Source organism: Anas platyrhynchos, chromosome 1 (genome assembly GCF_047663525.1).
Source record: "Anas platyrhynchos isolate ZD024472 breed Pekin duck chromosome 1, IASCAAS_PekinDuck_T2T, whole genome shotgun sequence".
NCBI classification, from domain to species: domain Eukaryota; kingdom Metazoa; phylum Chordata; class Aves; order Anseriformes; family Anatidae; genus Anas; species Anas platyrhynchos.
The window spans coordinates 28,669,506-28,691,529 of NC_092587.1; the positions used below are offsets into that span (position 1 = coordinate 28,669,506).

The 22,024-nt window shown below is 41.3% G+C and overlaps 1 protein-coding gene across 2 annotated transcripts in view; it reads right to left on the reverse strand.

Annotated features, from left to right (window-relative positions):
* ZNF277 (zinc finger protein 277) overlaps positions 1-22,024 on the reverse strand; it is a 55,769-nt gene that overhangs the window by 30,953 nt on the left and 2,792 nt on the right. For both annotated transcript variants that reach the window (XM_038166641.2, XM_038166651.2), the window contains 2 exons: positions 3,274-3,481; positions 268-356 (listed from right to left, as the gene is read on the reverse strand). In XM_038166641.2, the coding sequence (XP_038022569.2) occupies positions 268-356; positions 3,274-3,481 (297 nt within the window). The remainder of the gene's footprint in view (positions 1-267; positions 357-3,273; positions 3,482-22,024) is intronic.

The window sequence follows — 22,024 nt, forward strand, 5'->3', positions numbered from 1 at the left end:
TGCTTCTAGGCCTTGTCTGGCAGCCGGCCCCAATTTGGCAGAGTTTTGAAGCCTGGACTTGAGCTCATCCTTGCTCAGAACCTTATTGAAGCACATGTTGGCACCCTTCAGGAAGGTATGTTTAAATATGTAGCTGAATTACACATTATTTCTGTGCTTTGCTGACCTAGTGCCAGATTACTTCACATTTGACTGGATCAGAGCATCAGTATATGCCAGAAATTATCACATGATCTGGCCAACAGAGAAAATAAGCATCATACTTACCTAACGGAGCTTCCGAATTTGTTCTTATCACACTACAAAAGTCTGTGATGGGTTGTTCTGCAAACCTCTTCTTCCAATATAAGATATATCTTTAAAATTAAGGGAGAGAAGATTAGTGAAGAAGGAAATCCCCAAACCGTTTAATAAACCATTGATCTGCTCTCATTTTTTGCATCCTTTAAATTCTTATAGGTCTTAAGTGTTTTTTTTGTTTTTTTTTTTTAATTCTTCTCTCATTTTTTTCTTCCTTTAACCTGGTTTTCTCATTCATTAAACTCACTCAGCTTCATTAAACCTGGGTTCAATTACCCTGTCAAACTGAAGATCTAAATAAGAAAGATTTGCATTTGGCTTTACATAAACACTGTAACTTATTCACATTTTCAGACAGATTTGCCATTCAGATGCATCTTTACTGAAAAGATATACTACAGAGTACTCTCAAATTCCCAAAATATTGCGCTCGGTGTTCTTCAAGATGCAGGCAAGGATCTGAAACCCAGTAAAAACACCAACTTGTCAAAAGTGAGGTTTTGGCAGGTCTCCTGTGGAGTTACAGTGAAAGCTGTAGCTTGGCAGACAACTAGGAAGACAGAAAAATGAAGTCCCCAAACACCTGGGGGTGGGGTAACAGACAGAATAAGAAAAGCCCTAAATACGGCTTGAAAGTTTAACCCATCAACTACAGTTGTTTAAAAATGTTCCTGTACTATTATTGTTTGCCATAGCAGCATTAACAGACAACAACAGAGATTAGGTTCAGTTCCCACTGAAATAGAAGCTACTGTCTAATCAAAAAAATCACCACCCTCAGTTCAATGATGAAGAGAATAAAGCAGTCCCTGTGCTAATTATTCAGAATATTATCTAAAAAAAAAAATAAATCCGCAAATGCTTAAGCGTAGGCTTACATTTATGCCTACTGCATAATATTAATCATGTAAGAGTTGATCGGGTAAAGGCTAGCTATTCAGTGTTTCGTATTGACATGCCATCAAATTGGGAAAGGATCATAAAAATTCCAGCAGTATTATGAGGACCTTTCTGAATATTTGTAGGTGCTCTTGACATGGAGAGGATTAACCTCTGGTACAACAGACAGCTAAGCACAGTAAAGCCCACAAGCACAGCTGAAGCATCATTAGATGCCTGTAAGTGACAGGTGATCATTTTGTTGTGCCTCTGCCCCCTACTTTTATAATGTATGGTGAAATTAGTCTTGCAGCTACAAAGAACAGCAGGTCTTCGAGAATGGAGTTTTTAGGACATAAATGTGCAAATGAAATTATTTCAAGATGCTGTTCAGTCTGTCCCCTGAACTGAAATAAGCGAACATCATTTAGACAAACTCACCAAACCATAACCTGTGCCATGAAGCTTACTGTTAAGGGATTTTATATGATACTGCTTAACCCAAATAATCAATGCTCAAATAAAGCCAATGCCTTGCCATGCTTCCAGGGAGAGAGAATAAATTATCAGTGTCCTCTATGTATCAGTCACGCATGTATTGGATGTGTTCATCTCATCTCTATTCCTTCCCCTACTGCCAACTTATCTTTACTTTTCCAAGCTTATGAAAAAAAATATGCTTTCCATTAGCACTGATCTTCTCTGGACTCTCCAGTGCTTGTTGTTCTGTCAAGAAACACATACCTAAGACTGGTTCTACCTCATTGTTGAGTATAAATATAATATAATGTATTTATAGTTATTTCCCTTTATTTTCCACACTTCATTGTAACACCTCAGATTATATTTGTCTTTTTTTTTTTTTTGTTCTTCACAGTATTAGACTCATTTTCTGGTATTCAGTACAGCAAATAAGAGAAGAAACACTTCAGAGTAACAGCTCTACCACATCACATCCTGGGGCTGTTTCTCTAACATTTGGCTACCTTCCAATTGCATTAGAAGTCAAAAGAATCTAAATGGACATTTTCTTGAAAAGGTGAGTTAAAAATAAATTTTTAGTAACCCAGAATAATCCCCCAAGTGCACTTAAACTGGCATTCCATTACCGAGCAGTTCTGATCCCTTTATTTATCTGAGGAAACTAGCATTATCTCTAAAGAACATTGCATTCTTGTTCTGCCTGCCTTCTGCACAAAACCAAACAAAAACAAGTATCAATTTTCAATTTTATGCAGTTTTAAGCTCCTATGTCTGACTAAGGATTTATATGGCTTACATTCATCTTCCCAAATTTCATATTAATGTTTAGGTTTTTGCACTTTGATGGTTAGACACAAATTACTGGCTTTGGCAGAGTAATTGATCATGGAAGGCCTACCACAAAAATCCTTCTATTTGAGAAATCATCCAGCTAACACTTAAGCGCTGCAACACAACTAGTTACAAAATCAGTAGGTGCCATCCAGCCTTCTGACAGGACCATACATCCTTGTTTGTGAAAGCAAAATGCCAAGCATGTGCCAAGCCTCTGAAATCACAAGCCAGCTGGGCCTTTGCCAGCTACTGGAGGAAGTTAAAAGAGAGAAAGCCAAACGTGATCCCAGAAGATCGGTGACACCGCTGTACAAGTCACTGTTACATGCAGATCACAGACCTGTGAAGTATAGTTAAGGATTAAATGTGATTTCTGCGGGAAAATACTGGCATCCTTAAGATAGGGTAAATTAATTTCAACCCAGAATGTGTAAGTTCACGTATTGAACAGCTTCTGTGTACAACACGTCTTTAGGACATCATATAGTGTCTTACAATAAATAGTCTTCTCATGTGAATAAACACAAAAATTGGAAGAGTTGATTGTCTACAACGTCCTTTATGAAATAAACAGCTTTCTAGTTTGTACACAGCTTGCTGGTTAGTAACAGGATCTGAGAAGTGGCAAAGAATTTCTAACAGAGGAATTGCCCTGTGCTGTAACTACACAACACCCCAGTGTAAAACAAGTATTTTAGAAATACAATCTCTAGTTTTCTGAAGCTTTATATAGTAACTGTACACATACATACCCATTTTTAACAACACAATCTTTACCTTCTAAAATCTGCAACCAGTTTCATATCAGCGATGACAAGCTTGTGTTCAATTATCATGTGCTTCAGGAGCTGGCTTTGTTCGGGTAGGAGATAGCATTCATTGCAGAAAATGCAAGGCACATGTAGAGAATCCTCTACAGCAGCAACACGTCCTGGACTCGCTGGACTTTCTGGCAGAGTCAGAGGCTCCAAAATACACTCAGTATCTAAGGTAAATGAAAAGAATAATTACAGTAATTTTGGCTAAGTGAATAAATCCCCATCACTTGGAGTACTTTTAGGCAGTGTATGTAAAAACCTGTTTTGTTGGGTCCCAGTTTTCTTGTATGGATGACTTCAGCAGCAAGGTGTATGGAAGCCACTTGATTGCATTATACTGTTGGGTTTATGTGGCAAGGTTTTAGTAGTGGGGGGCTGCAGGAGTGGCCTCTGTGAGAAGACTCCAGGAGCTGCCCCACGTTAGATAAGAGCTAGTTTCTGATGGCTCCAAAGGGACCCACTGCTGGCCAGAGCTGAGCCAGTAAGTGATGTTGTTTGTACCTCTGTGTGAGCAGATTTAAGAAAGGGGGAAAAAAATAAAATGGCTGTGCAACAGCAGCTGGGAGAGAAGAGTGAGAAATGGGAGAGAAGCAGCCCTACAGACAGTGCAGAAGGAGGGCAGGAGGTGCTCCAGGCATGCAGCAGAATCACAGAACCATCTAGGTTGGAAGAGATCTCCAAGATCACCTAGTCCAACCTCTGACCTAACACTAACCAGTCCTCCACTAAACCACAGTGGAGACAAAGCGTCAGGGACTGACCACAAGCCCCAGTCCCTGTTCCCCTGTGCTGCTTGGGGCGAGGACATAGAAGGGGGTGGATGGTGGGATGGTGGTTTTAGTTTGCTTTTAGCTTCTCACTGCTTTAGCTTGTTAGCAATGAATTTTATTAATCTCCCTATGGTGAATTTATTTTGCTCATGACGGTAACTGTTAAGCAATCTCCCTGTCCTTATCTCAACCCGAGCCCTTTCCATTTTATTTTCTCCACCTTTCCCTTTGAGGAGGGGGAGTGAGAGAGCAGCTGTGGTGGAGCTCAGCTGCCCACCTGCATAAAACCACCACGGTTATTTCCAAGACAGGCAGTGTGAGGTTAGCACAGGACACTTCTCAAATATATACTCCAAGTGAAACTCTAGCTGACAGCAAATCGAAGTTTATTAGACAGCACAAGTGCACTGCTTATTACTAAATGAAATTTTATGATGAGAAACCTACTTTTCTCTCACTACATAGGTTACCTGCTGATGTGAATGAGGCTTGTCTCTTTTCCTCATTTCTCATACTATCAGGAAGGCATTAAATGGTATAGCACAGACCGGTTTGTATGCTGGTTTCTCCTAATTATCCTTACATATCTTCAATTTCAGATAGCACAAGGTGAATAAAAGCAAACAGAAAAAGCTCTCCAATAGTGCCTGCATCGAGAATGAAAAAAGAAAACATCCTGGGTCTCCTTGACTCTTGTGATATGAAATCAACTTGAAAACTCCACATCTTTGGATTCCTGCAGCGCTATGAACACCTCTGGAAAGAAATTTCACAGGTTCACAGAATGGCTGAGGTTGGATGGGACCTTTGGAGGCCATCTGGTCCAAGCCCTTGCTCAAGCAAGGACACCAAAAACAGGTTGACCAGGACCATGTCCAGGTGGCTTTTGAGGATCTCCAAGCAGGGAGGCTCCACAGCCTCTCCGGGCAGCCTGTGCCACTGCTCAGTCGCCTGCACAGTGAAAAAGTGTTTGCTGGTGTTCAGAGAGAAACTCCCGTGTTTCAGTTTCTGAAGGTATCCACAGAATTAAGAAAAGATAAGGACATCTCCTGCCTTCTCCCAAGCCTATTATTTTGTCACAGAATTTTAAAATATGTAAGGTTAACGGAAGTTTAATTAACACTCTTTATCAGATAGAAGAATAAATGTAGGACAATTTTCACCCTACAAAATTCACACGGATGTATTATATTGCCAAGCACACTAAATCTGGTACCTGATAAATCTGATAACTTGCCCACATGGAAAAAAATGAAAAATAATTTTAGGAATCATATCCATTTAGCTTTTTTTTCCTAGGAGAAAAGTTCTTCTGCAACTCCCCCCACCATCCTCTGACAGAGATGGAGCTGGGAAACTCCTAAAAATCCTGTGACAAATTTTTGGTCAGGTAAAGGAAGAGGCACAGAGAGGGGAGTGCAGGTCTCCTCATCCATCACACGTGCTGTTCAGCAGCAGCTGGCCAGCTGGTTTGCACACGTAGTGCTCCGAAGCAGCCACAGCGTGCACTGATTGCTGCTGCAGGACAGCGCCATAGGATGTACGGCTTCTTGAGTTCCATGCTGCTCACGGAACTAAAAAGCTGCCCTGCACAACTGCTAAAGCCTCTACCTAAGCAATTTGAAAAATAAAACTTCCCTTCATGGCAGTGCCTTGGCAGAAGACTGATGGCCACGTTACACTGAATTCAGTTTATCTCGTCAAACTACACAGCAAGGAGCAATGGTAGTGCACGGAGCACACCATTACCTGGAGCAATACAACTGCAATTGACAGTCTAACATTTCTTTTCTCCTAGTTTTACCTGCACATCAGCCTATTCCCTTCCCCTAGATATTTCTTTATTAAATTGGGATTGCATAAATTGTTCCATTTTTTCCTATTTTAAGAACAGCTACTGCTACACAAAATGATATAGCAATCCCGGCAGAAGGGTCAGCACTTCCAAGCAGAACATTTTAGCTGCAAGATTCTAGGTTTGTGCATTCTTGCAGTCGGCATGGGTTTATAGCCTGGAGAATCATTAAAATGTGTTTACAGAGAAAAGTAGAGCAACTTAATTTCCTCTGCAATTGCTGACTCTCACTGACACCAAAAGAACTAAGAGGATACTCTGTCAGCCAGTTCAGCTGTGCCCAGTAAGCTGCTAGCCTGCTTTTTGTTCAGTTTTGGTGTAGGTCTCTTGCAGTGACCTATTTAAACATTTGGAAGTCCAAATAAACAAAAGCCTATCTGCCTCAACAAACTAACTTTCTAAAGATGGGTATGCATGGCAAGACTTGCTATTCAATGTAGACAAGGGGCTGATAGCCCCTTAGCACAAGTACCAGGGAAAAACAATTATTTGGACTTAGAGAACAGACCTGTTCATCTTTCAGTGTAGGGGTGAGTTGCAGAAGGAATAAATGGAGGTGAAATATTTTTGATGCCCAAGAGAGTAGCTAATACCATATGAGGATGACTTAAATATCGTCTGCTGGACCAGTGTGGTGACTGAAGAAGCTTACGCAATTTATTTCAAAGGCACTTAAAGGAGGAGGCGAGGGAAAAAAAATAAAAAAATCTTTGTACTCATCTGCTGCAAGAAAACACTGAACAAGAAAGCAAATGCACAGCAGAGAACAAAGATGTACAGCCTTTAGCATAGTACTTAATGGATTAGCACATAACACAAACATCAAAATAGTCCAAATAAAGCTACGCATGTTACTGAAGTCCCTGAAAAAGCAGCTAATTTTGATGCTATGTTTGGAGCAGAATGGCCACAAGTAATGAAGAAATGCTGTTGAACTCTAAAGCACTGCTACGGGCTACCAGGGAGGTAAAACACTTGCATGGGGTTTTCAGGCTCCAGCAGCCTCCCACTTGCAGTCGCGTGAAAATGAGTGAAAAGCTGCAAGCTTTCCTCTTAAAACCTCCTGCCACAAGAATGACTTCACAGGGTCAGATTAAACATCCAGCTAGCGCAAGCACCCTGTCTGACAGTGGCAAGAAGCAAATACCTTGGGAAAACAGGGCAAACCACCAGTGATCACACAAAAAGCAGAGTCTGCCACAAATCTGAGGGTGGAGAGTTTAAGACACAGGCTCTATCTGTGCCTCGGTTTAGCAGCATTTTATGGATTTTTCTTTCATGGATTTGTTTCGGCACTTTTTTGAAATTGTCTGTCTTTTAACACCTACCAAAACCTGCAGCAGCGTTTCACATTCTCCTCACAGTTATTCATTCCTCGCTGCCCTCGTCCAACCCTTTGCCTGTCCTACTCACCCTTTTTAGTTGGGGGAGGGAGTGGGGTGAAAACAAGAACAAAAGAAAATGGATCTCTAAATCACTGCAGTTTTTCCTCAGTCTTTTCTCTGTTCCTTTTCTACTCTTAGCATTTTGCTTGCTTTTAGGTAGGATCATTCATAACCATTAAATTATCTTCAGTGTTTCCAAAGTTTCAGAAAAGTAAATCAGGTATTAGCACACATGACAGTGGACATGTTCGTTGTGTTCACTCCCAAGTGCATTGCTCTGCATTTGTTAACACTGAATAGCATTTTTATTGCCCAGTTCGTTCAAATAATATGAGATTCTTCTGCAATGCTTCAGTTGGCCCTAATGCTTACTACTTGGAAAAAAAAAAAAGTTCACTAATAGCAAAATTTATCACCTAACACCCTTCCTATTTGTGGCTGTGGTGAACAGCACAGGATCCAGTTCCTTAAGAAATCCCTCCGTAAAGTTTCTGCCCAACTCTCCTTTCACCGCCGAGTTTTCCTCCTCTACCCAAAGGAAAATCAACGTGACTTTTATTCAAGTAGATACCCGAAAGACTTCAGAGGGAGTCCACCCTACTCAGGAGCCCAGAAAACCCCTCTGTCAGTCACCCAATTGACAGCTGACAGCTGACACTATGTTGTTCAACCTTTAACATGACAGATAAAATTGTAGTCTTTTACAGCTAATACAGAGCTAAAAATGTAAATTGCTAGAAAGAAGAGATGAGAGGAATATATTCTTCGAAAACAAAGACTAGAAGCTATACCCAATTCTTCAGGGGAAAATAAAATGAATACTTTAAAGACATTCGATAATGAGATGGTATAGAAAATGATGTGGATTATGCAAATTACTTTGAAAACTGGAACAGGCATTACTTTTTGTTATAGGTAGGCATACGAAACTAGTACAATGGAATCCTGACTCCTGCACACCACACGCTCTGTGTAGCATCTTAGCAGCAATGAAAGAAAAAAGGCTGTCCATTAAAGAAATTATATGGCTTTAGTTTAACTGTTGTTAAATATAGACTGGTTAAACCTTCACAACTAATGAAGCAACAGGCTCAAAATGGATTCATTTTCCTTACTGGAACATTTTTAGTTTTAAATACCGTTGTTCCCAACTCAAAACTAATGTTAGTTTGCACATTAAGTAAGCGCTATACCCACACAGGCACAATAAAGACTACAGCAATACAGGCAATGTACTCTGTCTGCACAACCACACATGCAATTACCACAAAGCAACACGCCGTGTAATTTTATGGCCAATACAGCAGATCTGAGCAGCAGAAAGAAAAGCAAGGAGAGATTTGTGCATTTAAAGGCCACCTGTGAAAGGCGAAGTTCTAGGGGACAGGTTACCAGTGCTCAGCTTGCTGCCACCACTGAGCAGAAGGAAGCCTTGTTATCCATCCTCCTCCACCTCATCCTCCCACTCTGAACTACCAGAGGAACTCCCCAAGTAGTCCGCAGGGAACGCTGAACAGAGGGGCCCTTCCTTTGCATGCCCTTCCTTTTGAAGTTTTGCCTCTGCAAAACCAAGAATGAACGTCACGGGACTAGAAAGGAGATAACATAAGCCCAGTACCATGTTTTTTTTAACTATGAAAGAAGAAATCTACTTCCTTTTAGGAAAATTAAGCATTTCCTTATCAGATGAAGAACACTGAAGAATATTTCCAGAGAATGCTCTGAAAATTCAAGCCTGTGAGTAGTCGAAGAAATTAAATGATGACAGAGGAATTCATGCCAGTTGACTTAAGACAGGAATTTAGAGGTTTCATGTCATTTTTTGCAGTGTATGGCACAACAACAAGGCTTCAAGTTGAAGAGCATATTATGTAAATACGACCATGTACAGTATGTATTTATAAGCCCACTGTTGGTAACACAAGGACAATGAAACAAAATAAGAACATCTGCTGGAATGTTAAGTGTCTTTCTAATTAAATCCAGTAGCTGAATGAATCAATTCATTACTAACAAGTCTGGTTTATTATCTCATTAATACAGCTGGTTAATATTATGAGGAGATTAGCAGAACTTGAAACGATCCTACAACAAAAATGAACGCCCCACAGATACACGGCCATATAAATGAGACCAAACAATGAGGAAAAGACTGCGCGTTTTAGACACGTAAAGAACAAAGGGGAGAACAAATGATGGGAAAACAAAAGACACACAGCAAACCTGGCACTCTGCAACAACAGCATAACAGATGCCTACTGGAGAACAGAGAGGCTGAGCACCCTCCCCCAAGCTCACACCGCTTACTTGGCAAAAATGTGTAGTTCTCAGAATAACCAGCCCCCCACATTAGGGAGCTAGGCTGCATCCCTACAGTTAACTCTGCACAAAGCAGCACCACATTTAAAACTCTGCTGGAAAGAGTAGGTTTAAAGCTTTTCCTAGCATTCGAGTTTTCTTGAGCTGTAATAAAAACGAGTACCAAGAAGTACTGGCGTGCCTCTCGAAAGACACACATGACAGCTTCCTTCTTTGGCAGCCTTGGCGCTACAGAACCTATCTGCTGGCACTGCTGCATTCCCTCATTTGTGCTCGCATTCTTGGAAGAGATTTTATACTGATTACAGGATTTTTCCCTTTGTTTTCTGGAGTATGAAAGATGGATGACTAATGACTTGCCAAATAAACAGTATTCAAAACTAAAACTCAGAATAAAGGAAATAAACCACCCTGTCATCATCCTCACCAACAGCACATGCAAAAATGCTCCTTAGGGAAAGGAGAATCAATACACGTAACAATTTCCTCACTCTACGTATTAAAGCACTCAAGTACTCCTATTAAGTTGAATTATTATTCAGCCTGAGTTCACGAGGAATTATTTAGCTATTACTTCTGCTTGTTAACACGCTATTGATGATATTTAGTTAAAATGTCCATGTGCTCTAGGAGAGGACTCATCCCATAGCTTCCCCCAAGATCAGTCAGGCTCAGTCGTGTGCGGTTTTTCATTGAATGCAAATGAGCACTTCAAAAGCATACTTAATCCTATAGCTAAACCTTGCCAGTTTTGCAGAAAATGTACATATTCTGTAGCATCCGCTGTCCGGGAATACGTGAATTTTACTCCTGTAAAATGACAGATCTGAGAAAAGCTGTGGGTTACCAAATCCTAGTATCACAGGACTGAGTTTCTACAGAGCAGGTGTCTGCTGGGAGCTGGAGCTAACAGAAATACAACTGTGCTAAATAGCCATATTTAACAGGGCTGCTCTGTCGGGGAGCTTAGGATGTTGCAGTTTCATTAGCATTAACAAGTGTTGCTATGGGTACCGGAGTAGAGGCATCAGAGCACAAGTGAATAGAAGGAGTGGGAAAGTGATTAATAAAAATGTGAAGTGTTGGAATTTTAATAAAACAAAACCAACCCGCTTGCCAACGAGATCATGTTTAAATAACAGACTACATGACTGTCTAGCTCACCAACAGGTATATGCCACTGCTTGCCATCTTTTTGCTTAAGCCCAGGAAGACAAAACCCTGTGTGAATAACAAGAAACACCACAGCAAAAGCACCGTGCTCCCATCGAGAGGGACATGCATACATGTGCACAGACACAGGTGAAAGTGCCCCTAATAAGCAGTCATAAGGATATTTAAGTGCTGATGCTAATATGCCATTTATAAATATTTAACACACTACAGGCAAGTTCTGTGCAAGCTCAGAGCCACATAATACCTCATTTCTGGGTAAGTAGCATGGAGTAACATTAGCATAGCAGGGTTTGATGTCTTTGTCATAAACATGAAACAATATTTATCTTCAATTCAGAATGAAATATTTTTATTACATCCTTTAGCGCTACTCTGATTTCTTACCACTTAAAGGTAGTGCCGTTTCTGTTTGCAGAACACCCGGAGGATGAAATGGTAGCATTGCCTGTGTACCCATGGCAAAAAAAACTTGTGCTATAGCTTCTGCTATACTCAAAATACAAAGTCAATTCCTACCCTTTGCAAAACCTTTTGCAGAAAAAAAAAGAACATATGTTTACCTATTTTTTTCCACCTTCCCTGTCCAAAAGTTGGAATTAAAAAATCTACAGTAATTCCCACAAGTGACAACCTATGTGATGATTAATAGCAGAACTGTTTCATTAACCACTGAAGGCTGTTACCTTGGACTCTTCCTACAGCAGGTACTTCATCGGTTTCAGTAACATCTTCAGAGTATTTCCCAAGTTGTAGTGCATCCACTCCTTCTTCCAGTCAATACATGAGAACCAATTCCTCTGGAGGTGCTTTAGGATTTAGCCTCGCCTGTGGGTGCTGCTCTAGGTTCGCGAGACAGATCCTGGCTATTTCTTATGTGCTGTGAAGGGAGCGCTGGTTTTCATTACTCCCATGGCCAAAACACCTTCAGCTCGCCTGTCTTCCACACCTATCACTACACCTTCTTTTCTAACCCCACCCTGCACACTCCTCCTGCATACCCTTTCCACAGTCTTCCTCCTCCACAGCTCTAACACCTTCAGCACACAAATCTATTCAGGGGTGTGACACAAATTGGGAAACCAAGTTCAGTTTAATTACTTCATGCAATTTTCCATAAACCCTAATTCTCAGTTGCTTCTACTCTACCCTGTTCCCTGCCCACTACCCAAAACCACAGATGTGGCACACGTGTGAGTTAAATCAGCCCCCCTCCATCCTCCAGCTCCGTCCTTCCAAGAACACTTATTTATCTTTGTCATATGATCCTCTCCAAAACATTTCATTTCCCAAATCTTGGCTTTGGGTGCAGTCTGCTGTGCAAACTTTGTGGTTAGTTCTACAAATATTTATTTGTGCAAGTGTTGCACTCATGCGAACAACCTCATTCAGCAGGCTATTACACTTACTCACTTCGGTGCATTGGCAAGATGAAAACTGTAAGCATAAATACAGAGAGACTGTCTTAATAATAACTAAAGAACTGTATCAGTCTATACTTTTTTCCTTTATTATTAGAAAAGCAATAAAGCAAATCAAGACGATTCTGAGGTGGTACTCCACACTCAGCGGTCTTCCCTGACATCTCCTTTGTACTTAAATGCTTAATGTTAAAAATTGATATTTATGAGTCACTTAGGTTTGTATGAATTATTATACTGATTTCAGGGGGTAGTCAGAATAGTAGGACACTTCAGCAAAGAAGTTATTTTTGAAGCAAATAATATTGATCTTTTATTGTTTAGTGTGATCACAACATGGTAGACATGGAGTTCAGTTCTGCGTTAAGATATTAAAATCAGGGATTAAGAAGCAATGATTAAAACTTGCCCTACTATCTTGAAAGATTACCAAGGTAATGTGGCCTGAAACTCTGAATGCTTAGTTCCCAGGGAGAGGAGGAAAATATCCAACACAAGAATTTGAAACAGGACAAGAGTGGTTGTCTTGGTTCTTGTTTTGTACTTAGGGTCTAAATCTAACTAATTCAAATTACCATTTTTTTTTTCTGGTTAATTTGCTATTTTATACATTAGCATATCAAAGGCATCATACTAAAATATTAAACAATGCTGTTTTAAGGCTGAGGTTTAAAGACTAAATTTCAGCAATTTTCAAGTGAAAACTGCTGCCATGCTGATCAAGACTGATTTCAGACCTTTAAAAATATCCCGTGGAGGGTGTTAGAAGTGAAGATCTGTGTGTGAATTCAGTGCTTGCGTATTTTACCGCTGCCATTGCTCCATGGACTTCTCTGACAATATTAGCAACCTTGAAGTTACCATAGAATCAGAGTCATTTAGGTTGGAAAAGGCCTTCAAGATCACCAAGTCCAACTGTCAAGCGGCCTACAGAGTCCCCTCACTAAACCATGTCCCTTAGTGCCCTGTCCACACATCTCTTAAATACCTCCAGGGATGGGGACTCCAACAATTCCCTGGGTGGCCTCTTCCAATGCTTGACCACCCTCTCTGTGAAGAAAGCATACTTACATAAAGGCTCTGTCAGGCTTCCATAAGCCTGTAGGTAACTATACTTAACTTCCATAATTTATAGGTAACCTGTGGGAACCTGAACTTCCTTCAGCCTGTGTCACAGAAGATGTTTTCGTAAGCTTTTGAATCACAAAAATACCAGTGCCCTCCACCACCACAGGGCACATTAGACCGTCTAATACAGAATACTGATTTTCTGTGTTTCAAAGTGATGTGCAAGTGCTTGTAAAAAAAAGGCCTGTTGTCAGCAGACAAATTCAGTACGTAGGAGTCTGTCTTAGTTCCCATTTACTGAAATTGTGACCTTAGCTCTTACAAGCCCAAGGGGTCTTAACACCATGTTTAATAAAGAGAATAACACTTCTTCTATAAGGTGTTAACTAGTTTAACTCTGCACTTCTTGTTATCATTATTTAGCAGAGATCAATAATCCTTTATTACAAGAATTTTCCTCATCTTTTTTTCTTGTTACTTTTCCTATTCCTCTAAAAGGATTCAATTCCCAAGAACATATTTACACAGATTCAAAATTTTTCCTCTTGATGTTAAAAGGGCTTCCTGGTGCTCTTTTTAAATCATTGCTTTGCTTTCTGTAGATAAAAGTAAGGCTGTGTGATTTTCCTTTAAAAATCTAAAGCCTCTTTTTGAGGTTCCTATGAGATACCCTCACACGATTATAATGGGAATTTTACCATGCTCCTGACTAAACTGTATTACAGGGCTTCTAACTCTTTTCCAGTGGTATACATTCCTTGAAAAACAAGTTTTAAAAAATGTGAAATTTTCATTTTAACAGTCACTTTAATTTTTGTAAGGCTAACAGAAATTAGTCCTAAACTTAAAGCGCATCCCGAGAACCCCCATTTCTGGTATTTGTAGGTTTCATAATGGCAGGACAGGTGGAAATCTCACTCAGGTATTCTGATAGAGCTTCTTGATATTCAGAAGACCTTCAAGGCCAACTTGTTTACCAAATTTTGTATTTAAGGTGAATGAGTACAGCGAAGAGGCACTGTGGCATCCGAAGCACTGCGGGCTCGTGCTGCATTCTCAGCAACCTGGAGCTTTTCCAGATGGAGTGTAGGAAAAGAAGTTGTTTCTACTTTTAGAATCAAACCTCCATAAATTGGCATTCAAACTGGAAAAAACAATGGCTGAAAAGGACAGCTCATTATAATGTGCAGTGATGTGGATCAATATAGTTCAGCCTAATTGATACCTTAGCTAAGGAAAACAAAGCCCTGACTGTATTTCAAATAATCCACTACTTACACATATTATAAATATTTTTTTGAAAACTATTTTCAGAAGAAAGTATTTTAAAGTCAGAGCTCAAATATCAACGTTTTGTAGATCTCGGTGACATCTCACAGCAGACCGTATCAGATTTCTGTGAGCATACTCTGACTTTATCCCAGTTTGAAATGAGCACTTTGTGATGCTGTACTTATTTCTCTTGACCTTCGGGCATTTATTAAATACAGGACGCAGATCTTAAGTATGGTGTACACTTACTGACTGTTTCTGCTAATGTAGCTCTTAGACATGGATGGTAAAATAATTGAAGTTAATTTCCTCAAGAAAAAGAATTAGAACGTTAGAATTAGTGATGCAAGTTGTTTATTTTTTTCAGGCAACATTTTGCTAACTGTATAAATACATGCAGACTCCTGAACATTAAATTAGCACAGTAATAACACAGGCTGCGTATTTTCATTCCATAGAAGACAAAATCAAATTAAAACCTCAAGCAGGATGTTTTCTGTTACATGCCATCCTTCAGGAAAAAAAGCTCTATCTCATTTATTCGTGCATTACTGAGTCATAATAAAATTCCGCGCTGGCACACTGGTCAAGACAAATGCTAGCAAGATGCTCCAGTGACAGCAGCATCACTTATTACTGCAAGCATTTGCTCCATAAGCACTGTTGTTTCCATGCCATGAGTTGTGTTCTGCTCTGGGCTGATGCAGCGTGCACGCAGACCTTTGGCAGAGCGCTGTGCCACGATTCCCTCTGCTCCTCACCAGCCCCTTCCCTCTTACTGAACCTCTTGGAGCAGATCCAACCCACACAGGAGTCCTGACATCCCTGAAAGGCCTCCAGCTGCTCTGCACATGGGTTCAGTTCAGAGGGCAGTTTTGGGGCACACTAACTAGATTTGTTTGGGGGCCAGGTACGTGCAAAATGCGCTCCAAGTCCTGGCACAGGTCTCCAACAAGGGGCACCGTTTCAGACAGCTCTGCATCACGGGCACGCTGAGGCTGTTTGGTGTGGGAAGGCTGACTGCATGTAATCCCAAGTAAAAATGCCAAACCACAGAATACAGCTGTAGGATCTGCAGCACCAATTGCTTTTATCCACCGTGCCATTCCTATTGCGCCAAACTATTTGTTAATGCAGAAGAACCACACCGTACCTGCTTGTGAGGTTGAAACAGATGGCATATCTAGTTATAAAGCTCCTACACCAGGCAGATAAAGAGAAGGCTTTTAACCCGCGGCTACTACAGAGGGCAAGAAAGAGGAACAGCTGCTCCTCAGGGACCAAACCACTGATGATAAATGGGAGAATGACATCTAAATGAGCCAGCATCAACCAGAAGCAGCTGGGCCATTTCACAGTGGTCACTGTCTTTCACAAAAATCAGAGAAATATAAAAGGAAGTGGAAAAAATACCCGTTCAGAAGAGATGGTCCAGTGAAAACATGAGGCTAAAAAATCAAACAGAAAGTTTAATAAAGCCAGCTGAAATATATCACTAAGAACAGATGGTAAAAGTGAATTTTGGATTAATGAAGTCACTGACAAAAGATTTACGACAAATTCTCATTTACACTTCTACTATATCAAAACACTAGTGGCAAACAAACAGTGAAGACCGAACCATGGAACTACTCACTGGGAAACCCGGCCTTGATATCAGTGACCAGACACCAGACTTGCAACAACACCATGTTCAGAAACATTAGAAGTTGTTAGCTACTGCTGTACACTGATTATCTATTATCCTTTCTAATTAGAGAAAAAAACTCAAGCAAAACACAATGCTGTTTTCATTTACTTCATAATTACAATTCGACCACCACAACATGCAGCATGTTTTGTAAAATTAATAAAGATTTTGGTTCAGCACTCCAGGCTCCCTACCATAATCAAAATATCAAATATGGGTAACTATTTATTTACAGTGAGTTTTGAGCACTTCACACTTGTACAGTAAAAAAAGTGCTACTGTTTGTATTTCAGGGTATAAATCAATATAAAACCAAGCGGGGCAGAGAAGTTCCCTAACATGAAACAGTACTGCTTAAATAGCCACAGGCATTAGGTTTGTATTCTTATACACTATTTGGCATATTCTTTTTGAGGAAAATTGCACATCCCTCAAACCAGCTTCTTAGCAGTTTGGCATCTTTCAAGAATTTGCACATTAGGCAGTATAGTCGCAGTCTGGTTAGGTAGTTTTAATAGTACCGATAACACATTATTTAGTACAACAATTAGCAAGTCTTCATTACCATGGTTCTTCCCACACTGTGCGATTCTTTTATGCATATCCTAATGCAACATTCAAAGCTATTTTAAAGGGTCCATAGAAGGCCATTCAGATGCTTTCAGGCTTTCCTCCTGCCTTCAGCCTGCTGGGTGTTCATGAAGAGAACGTGAAGGAGAAGCCTGAGAGACAATCCAGGAGCACCGAAATTTTGGCAGTGAGAACACACAGGTAAAGGACTGCAACACAGGATACCATGGAAGGAAGCACACAAGGCTGGGAAAGGTTATGAAGGCTGCTTGGACAGACAAATCAAGAATTTCACCTGCACTGAAGTAAAAAAAAAATATTTTTTTAAAGTCATTGTCCTCCTTTCTTACCATCCACAGCTCTTACAACAGCATCCCAGTGTAAGTACTACATCCCTCTTCACAAAAGCTGCCTGAAGTCTCAGAGGGAGAACTCTATAATCTGGCTATATGACAGGCTCATTTTACTGCAGACATCAGAGGATATGATTTACAGGTTTGGTGCTCTTCCAGAAAACTCAGCAAAGCAAAAACACAGTAAGGTAATTGTGAACAGGGTGTTTCAAGGGGCGCAGCAAACTCTCCTGGCATCTGTGCTACACTCAGAACATTCAGAAAAACTTACACCTCTCTGACCCACGCCTCCACATCTACATAAAGCATTTCCACATCTATTATTTGTTCAAGTAATGAGAAACTCTTTTCAGGTAATATTGAGGCAGTTTAAACAACTTAATCAGTCTGCAGACTGAAGAACCACCACTCGCTATCATAGAATCACAGAATCATTAAGGTTGGAAAAGCCCTCCAAGACCATCTGGTCCAGCCATCCCCCTACCACCAATGTCACCCGCTAGACCATGTCCCTAAGCACCAAGTCCAACTTTTCCCTAAACACCCCCAGGGACAGTGACTCCACCACCTCCCTGGGCAACCCATCCCAATGCCTGACTGCTCTTTCTGAGAAGAAATGTCTCCTCATTTCCAACCTGAACCTCCCCTGGCACAACTTGAGGCCATTCCCTCTAGTCCTATCATTAGTTACCTGCGAGAAGAGGCTGATCCCCTGCTCTCCACAGCTCCTTTCAGGTAGCTGTAGAGAGCAATGAGGTTTCCCCTGGGCCTCCTCTTCTCCAGACTAAACAACCCCAGCTCCCTCAGCCACTCCTCACAGGACTTGTGCTCCAGGCCCTTCACCAACTTTGCAGCCCTTCTTTACCACGGGTAATGGAAGGTCTGGGCAGAGATTTCAGACAAGGTAAAGGCTTAGCATGCAAACAATTGGCTTAGCACACAAACAATGATCACGTTTAAGCTGTGCTGTGGTCCACGGGCACACACTTAGATAGCCTGAAGCAGCTTACTTCTCGGAGCTTGTCTCTGCACAGGGTGGCTGATACTTGGCAGTGTGCTCCTGAGTCAAAGCCTTAACTGACCTCTGAGCAGGTAAGGATTGGCTTGGATTACTGGATTTAAACACAGCTGTACCTCCACTAGTAAGCAGTTAAAGAAATTATACCTAACGAAGATAAGGGCCATCCATTTTCTTCTTCATTGAAGCTATGAAAATTTTCTGAATTCAGAGAAAAACAAGTTGCAAGCCTTTACTGGGTATTTTTGGAGAATACAACGTAGTCTATGCCTTTTGCTAATGGGAGTTACATATTCATGGCAAGGTGTGAAGACACCCCTTGTCTTTGGATAAAACTGCACATTTGTAACACATTTGTAACACATTTGTAACACATTTGTAAAATTATGTCAGGTTAACAGGCAGCTCAGATAGTATTACCAAGCAATGCAATCCTTTAATTATTTTATTAAGCCATAATTACGCATTTAAGAAAATACTTAGTTTCACTTGGGTATTCACCTGTCATCAGTTCCAGAGTTGTAAGAAATGTCCTGTGGAAGGCTAAATAACTGCTACAATCTTATTGTAACAGCTGCCTGGAAGGTTTTCCCTTTTTACTATTCAAACACAGAAGCACATAAAAGATTATTTTACCAGTTGTAACTTTGTAATTTCCAATCCTCAATGTGACCTATGTGCTTATGAGGGAACCATTTCAAATTACTATGAGATTGCATTTTTAATTAAAAATCATAACAAATATGCTCTTAAAACATTTTTAGATAATACTGTTTTAGGAGATTCGTTCTTGTAATCACATTACAATAAACTGTGCTGCACTCACAACATTAATTAGCGAACCTATCCTCCAGGTATAATTACTAGTTGTTCTATTCACAATGATTAACCTGCATCAAATCAAAATCCTTTAAGGAGCTTATAGCTAGTGCCTACTGGCAAAAGGACTCTCTTCTTCTCTACAAAATGTGTGGCACAGTGGAAACACCAGGTTTTGAAATCCTGAACTGAACTGAATACATAGGTTTAACTTAAAAAACAGACTGGCTGGGTTTTAAGAAGGGTACCAAGAAGGATACCAAACTCTAAAACCATCAAGCAGATGTGGACAGATATGGCTGGGATGGGTGACCTACCTCCTACCAACCTAATGTCTGAGGAACTCAGATGAATGAATAGGCAAGAAGTGACAGCTACACACTTGGGGTAATGGCTGCTCTACCACCTTGTTGGGGTTTGCGCCCTCAAAAGAAAGCAGCCATCAGCGCCCTGCTCACAAAACCACACGGTAGACGTTTGAAAACGAAGGAGGTAACTCACTCACTCAGGGGTTGTTTGGGTAGCATGGGCAGTATAAGGATATGTGGACTGGGAGGTCATCTGGTTCATTAACGTGTTTGGTTAACTCAGTATAAAATAACAAATAACAGGGAAAGAGATGGATTACACGCAGGCACACAAACATTAATGAGCAGGTGATGACAGAGACAGTAACGAATACCAGAAGTCTTTGGTCACTACGGGAACTAAAGCCATTAATGGCACTACTCAGACCTAGCTTTGAAGAGATTCAACCTGTACTTTGTCACTTATAAGAAAGGAGAAACATGATCGTTGTACATACTATGGAATATTTGAGGGTGCTTGCAGAATGGTGTGAAACAGAAGGGACTTGTGGGATTATGCAAACATTTGGGATTACGGAAACATAGAGGAGGGGCAAGCAGCACAAAATGGGAAGGATCCGAGAGGAACAACCACAGGGAAATGCAGGGCGAGGAGAATGAAAAGGGAAATTGAGCTTAAACAGGCTGCTGGTGGATACACTTCTCTGATGAATCCCTGAACCTGATCACCACTATCTAGCCTTTCTTCTTATTAAATTGTTTTCTTAACTATTTTTGTGTAATTCAACTTTTATCCTATGTGCAATACTGCCCTGAAGTCCAAGTGCCAGCAACTGCACAACAGGCTGCAGGTTGCAGGGCCCAATGGTCCAGACACCAGCAACTAGAGAGATCATGGCATATTTTTATCTTCCTAGTAAATGTATACCTGTAAGTATCATGGGTTTTTGAGTCATTTGCTAGCGAAGTTCAGTCTGACCTAGCCAGCAAGCAACCCGTGAGTATAAGCAGACCTGTACGTGGGAAGACAGGGCCTGAGTCAGTGGCTGGAAAGGGGCTCAAGGTCAAGGCATGGTCAGAGCTGAGGCCTGCAAGGGAGTCAAGACATTGAGGCTGAGCTCATGTTTGAGGGATCTCTGACCGTGGAGTACTTGTGAGACAAGTGTGGGTGCATGCTTCTGTTCTGGCAGCAAGCACCAAGATGGATTAGCTGGAGAGGAGGAAACCTGCACGCTGGTAAGAAGGTCGGAGCATAGATCATCAGACAGGGTTAGAGGTCAGGGCAATGTTCAAAGGACCCATGGATGTGGGTATGCTTCTGAAAGTGACAGCCGGGATGTGTGCATTCGCTGGTGGACTTCAATCCCAATCCAATTTGTCACTCCAAATGGAACACAGGAGTACCCCAGCCCTTAACCTTTCATGTCTGAAGGATGGGCTTTAGGGCAGAGTGCTGCCACAGACACTGCTGCTGCTAACACTGCCCTCTCCGCCTGGCTCTCCCAGGGTAAGGGGATCAGAACGGAGGTCAGAGAGGCAGTCTCCTTTTTTTGAAGAGCCTGAAGTGGCCTGGGACTACTGCCAAGGAGTCCCTTATGTTGCTCCTCCAGCAGAGCCACTGCAATGCACACATGAACTTTATCTCAGGTGCTCCACAGGACCTTCCCACACAGCTTGGGGCAGCAACTGTGGAGGAAGCTGTCCTTACAGAGCTATTGTCAGAGCTAGCAGTAACTCAGGGAGGCAACTTAAACAGTGGGAAAAGAGAAACACTCGTCCACTCCCCCACTCACTTTCCAGCTTCCAGAACAGAAGGGAAGCAGCAACGTGGAGGCCAAATCCCATCTTTAATTTTGCACATGGGAGCCAAGAAGTGCTTCACTTCCCCCACTCCCAGAAACTGAGTGCACTATTAAGCTCAGTAGGCAGGAGAGCTACAAAGAAAACTGTGGAGAATGGCTGGATTTCAGATAATTAAGAGGGGAGTTGTGTGAGAAATGGCCAGGCTTCACAAAGAACTGTGGGGGAGGATACTGGGACCTTTTGGGGAGTGAAATCTTGGAAGACCTGCAGAGCTGAGCTTACTGTATCAGTGACGCTGTAAGAGGCTGAAATGACCCAGGTAAGAACATCAGAAATACCAAATTTGCTTATGGATATAGCACAACTGGGACCAATGGGGAAGAAATAATAAAGGGCAGATTAATCTGGGTGGTGAGAAGGGTGGAGAAATTGATGGATAATGACAGAGAAATTGAGGGATAATGACAGAGAAGAACAAGCACAGGAGAATGGAGAAGATGGGCATAAAAAGAGTCAGTTGCATGTAAGTACTTTCTTGATCACTGCAGTGTATTTTATCTTCTTCTAAATTATATTCTTAACTTTTGTGTCATCTTACTCGGTCACACAGATGAGGGTGCTGCAAGGTCTAAGCGTAAGCAACTTGGAAAACAAACTTCAGGTTACTGGGCCTGCAGGTCAAGATGCCAGCAGCTGGAGAGCCTGAAATGCAAGAGTCTAAATGGCAGCAACTGGGAAGACCACAACCACAGTACTTGCAGGTCTAAATGTCCACAACTGGAGAGGCTGGACTGTACATGTGAGAGGTCTAAACATCAGCAACTTGAGGGACCAGGGTGCATGCACATTTCAACAGCATCATGAGAAGCGACAGAAGTGAGTAGGA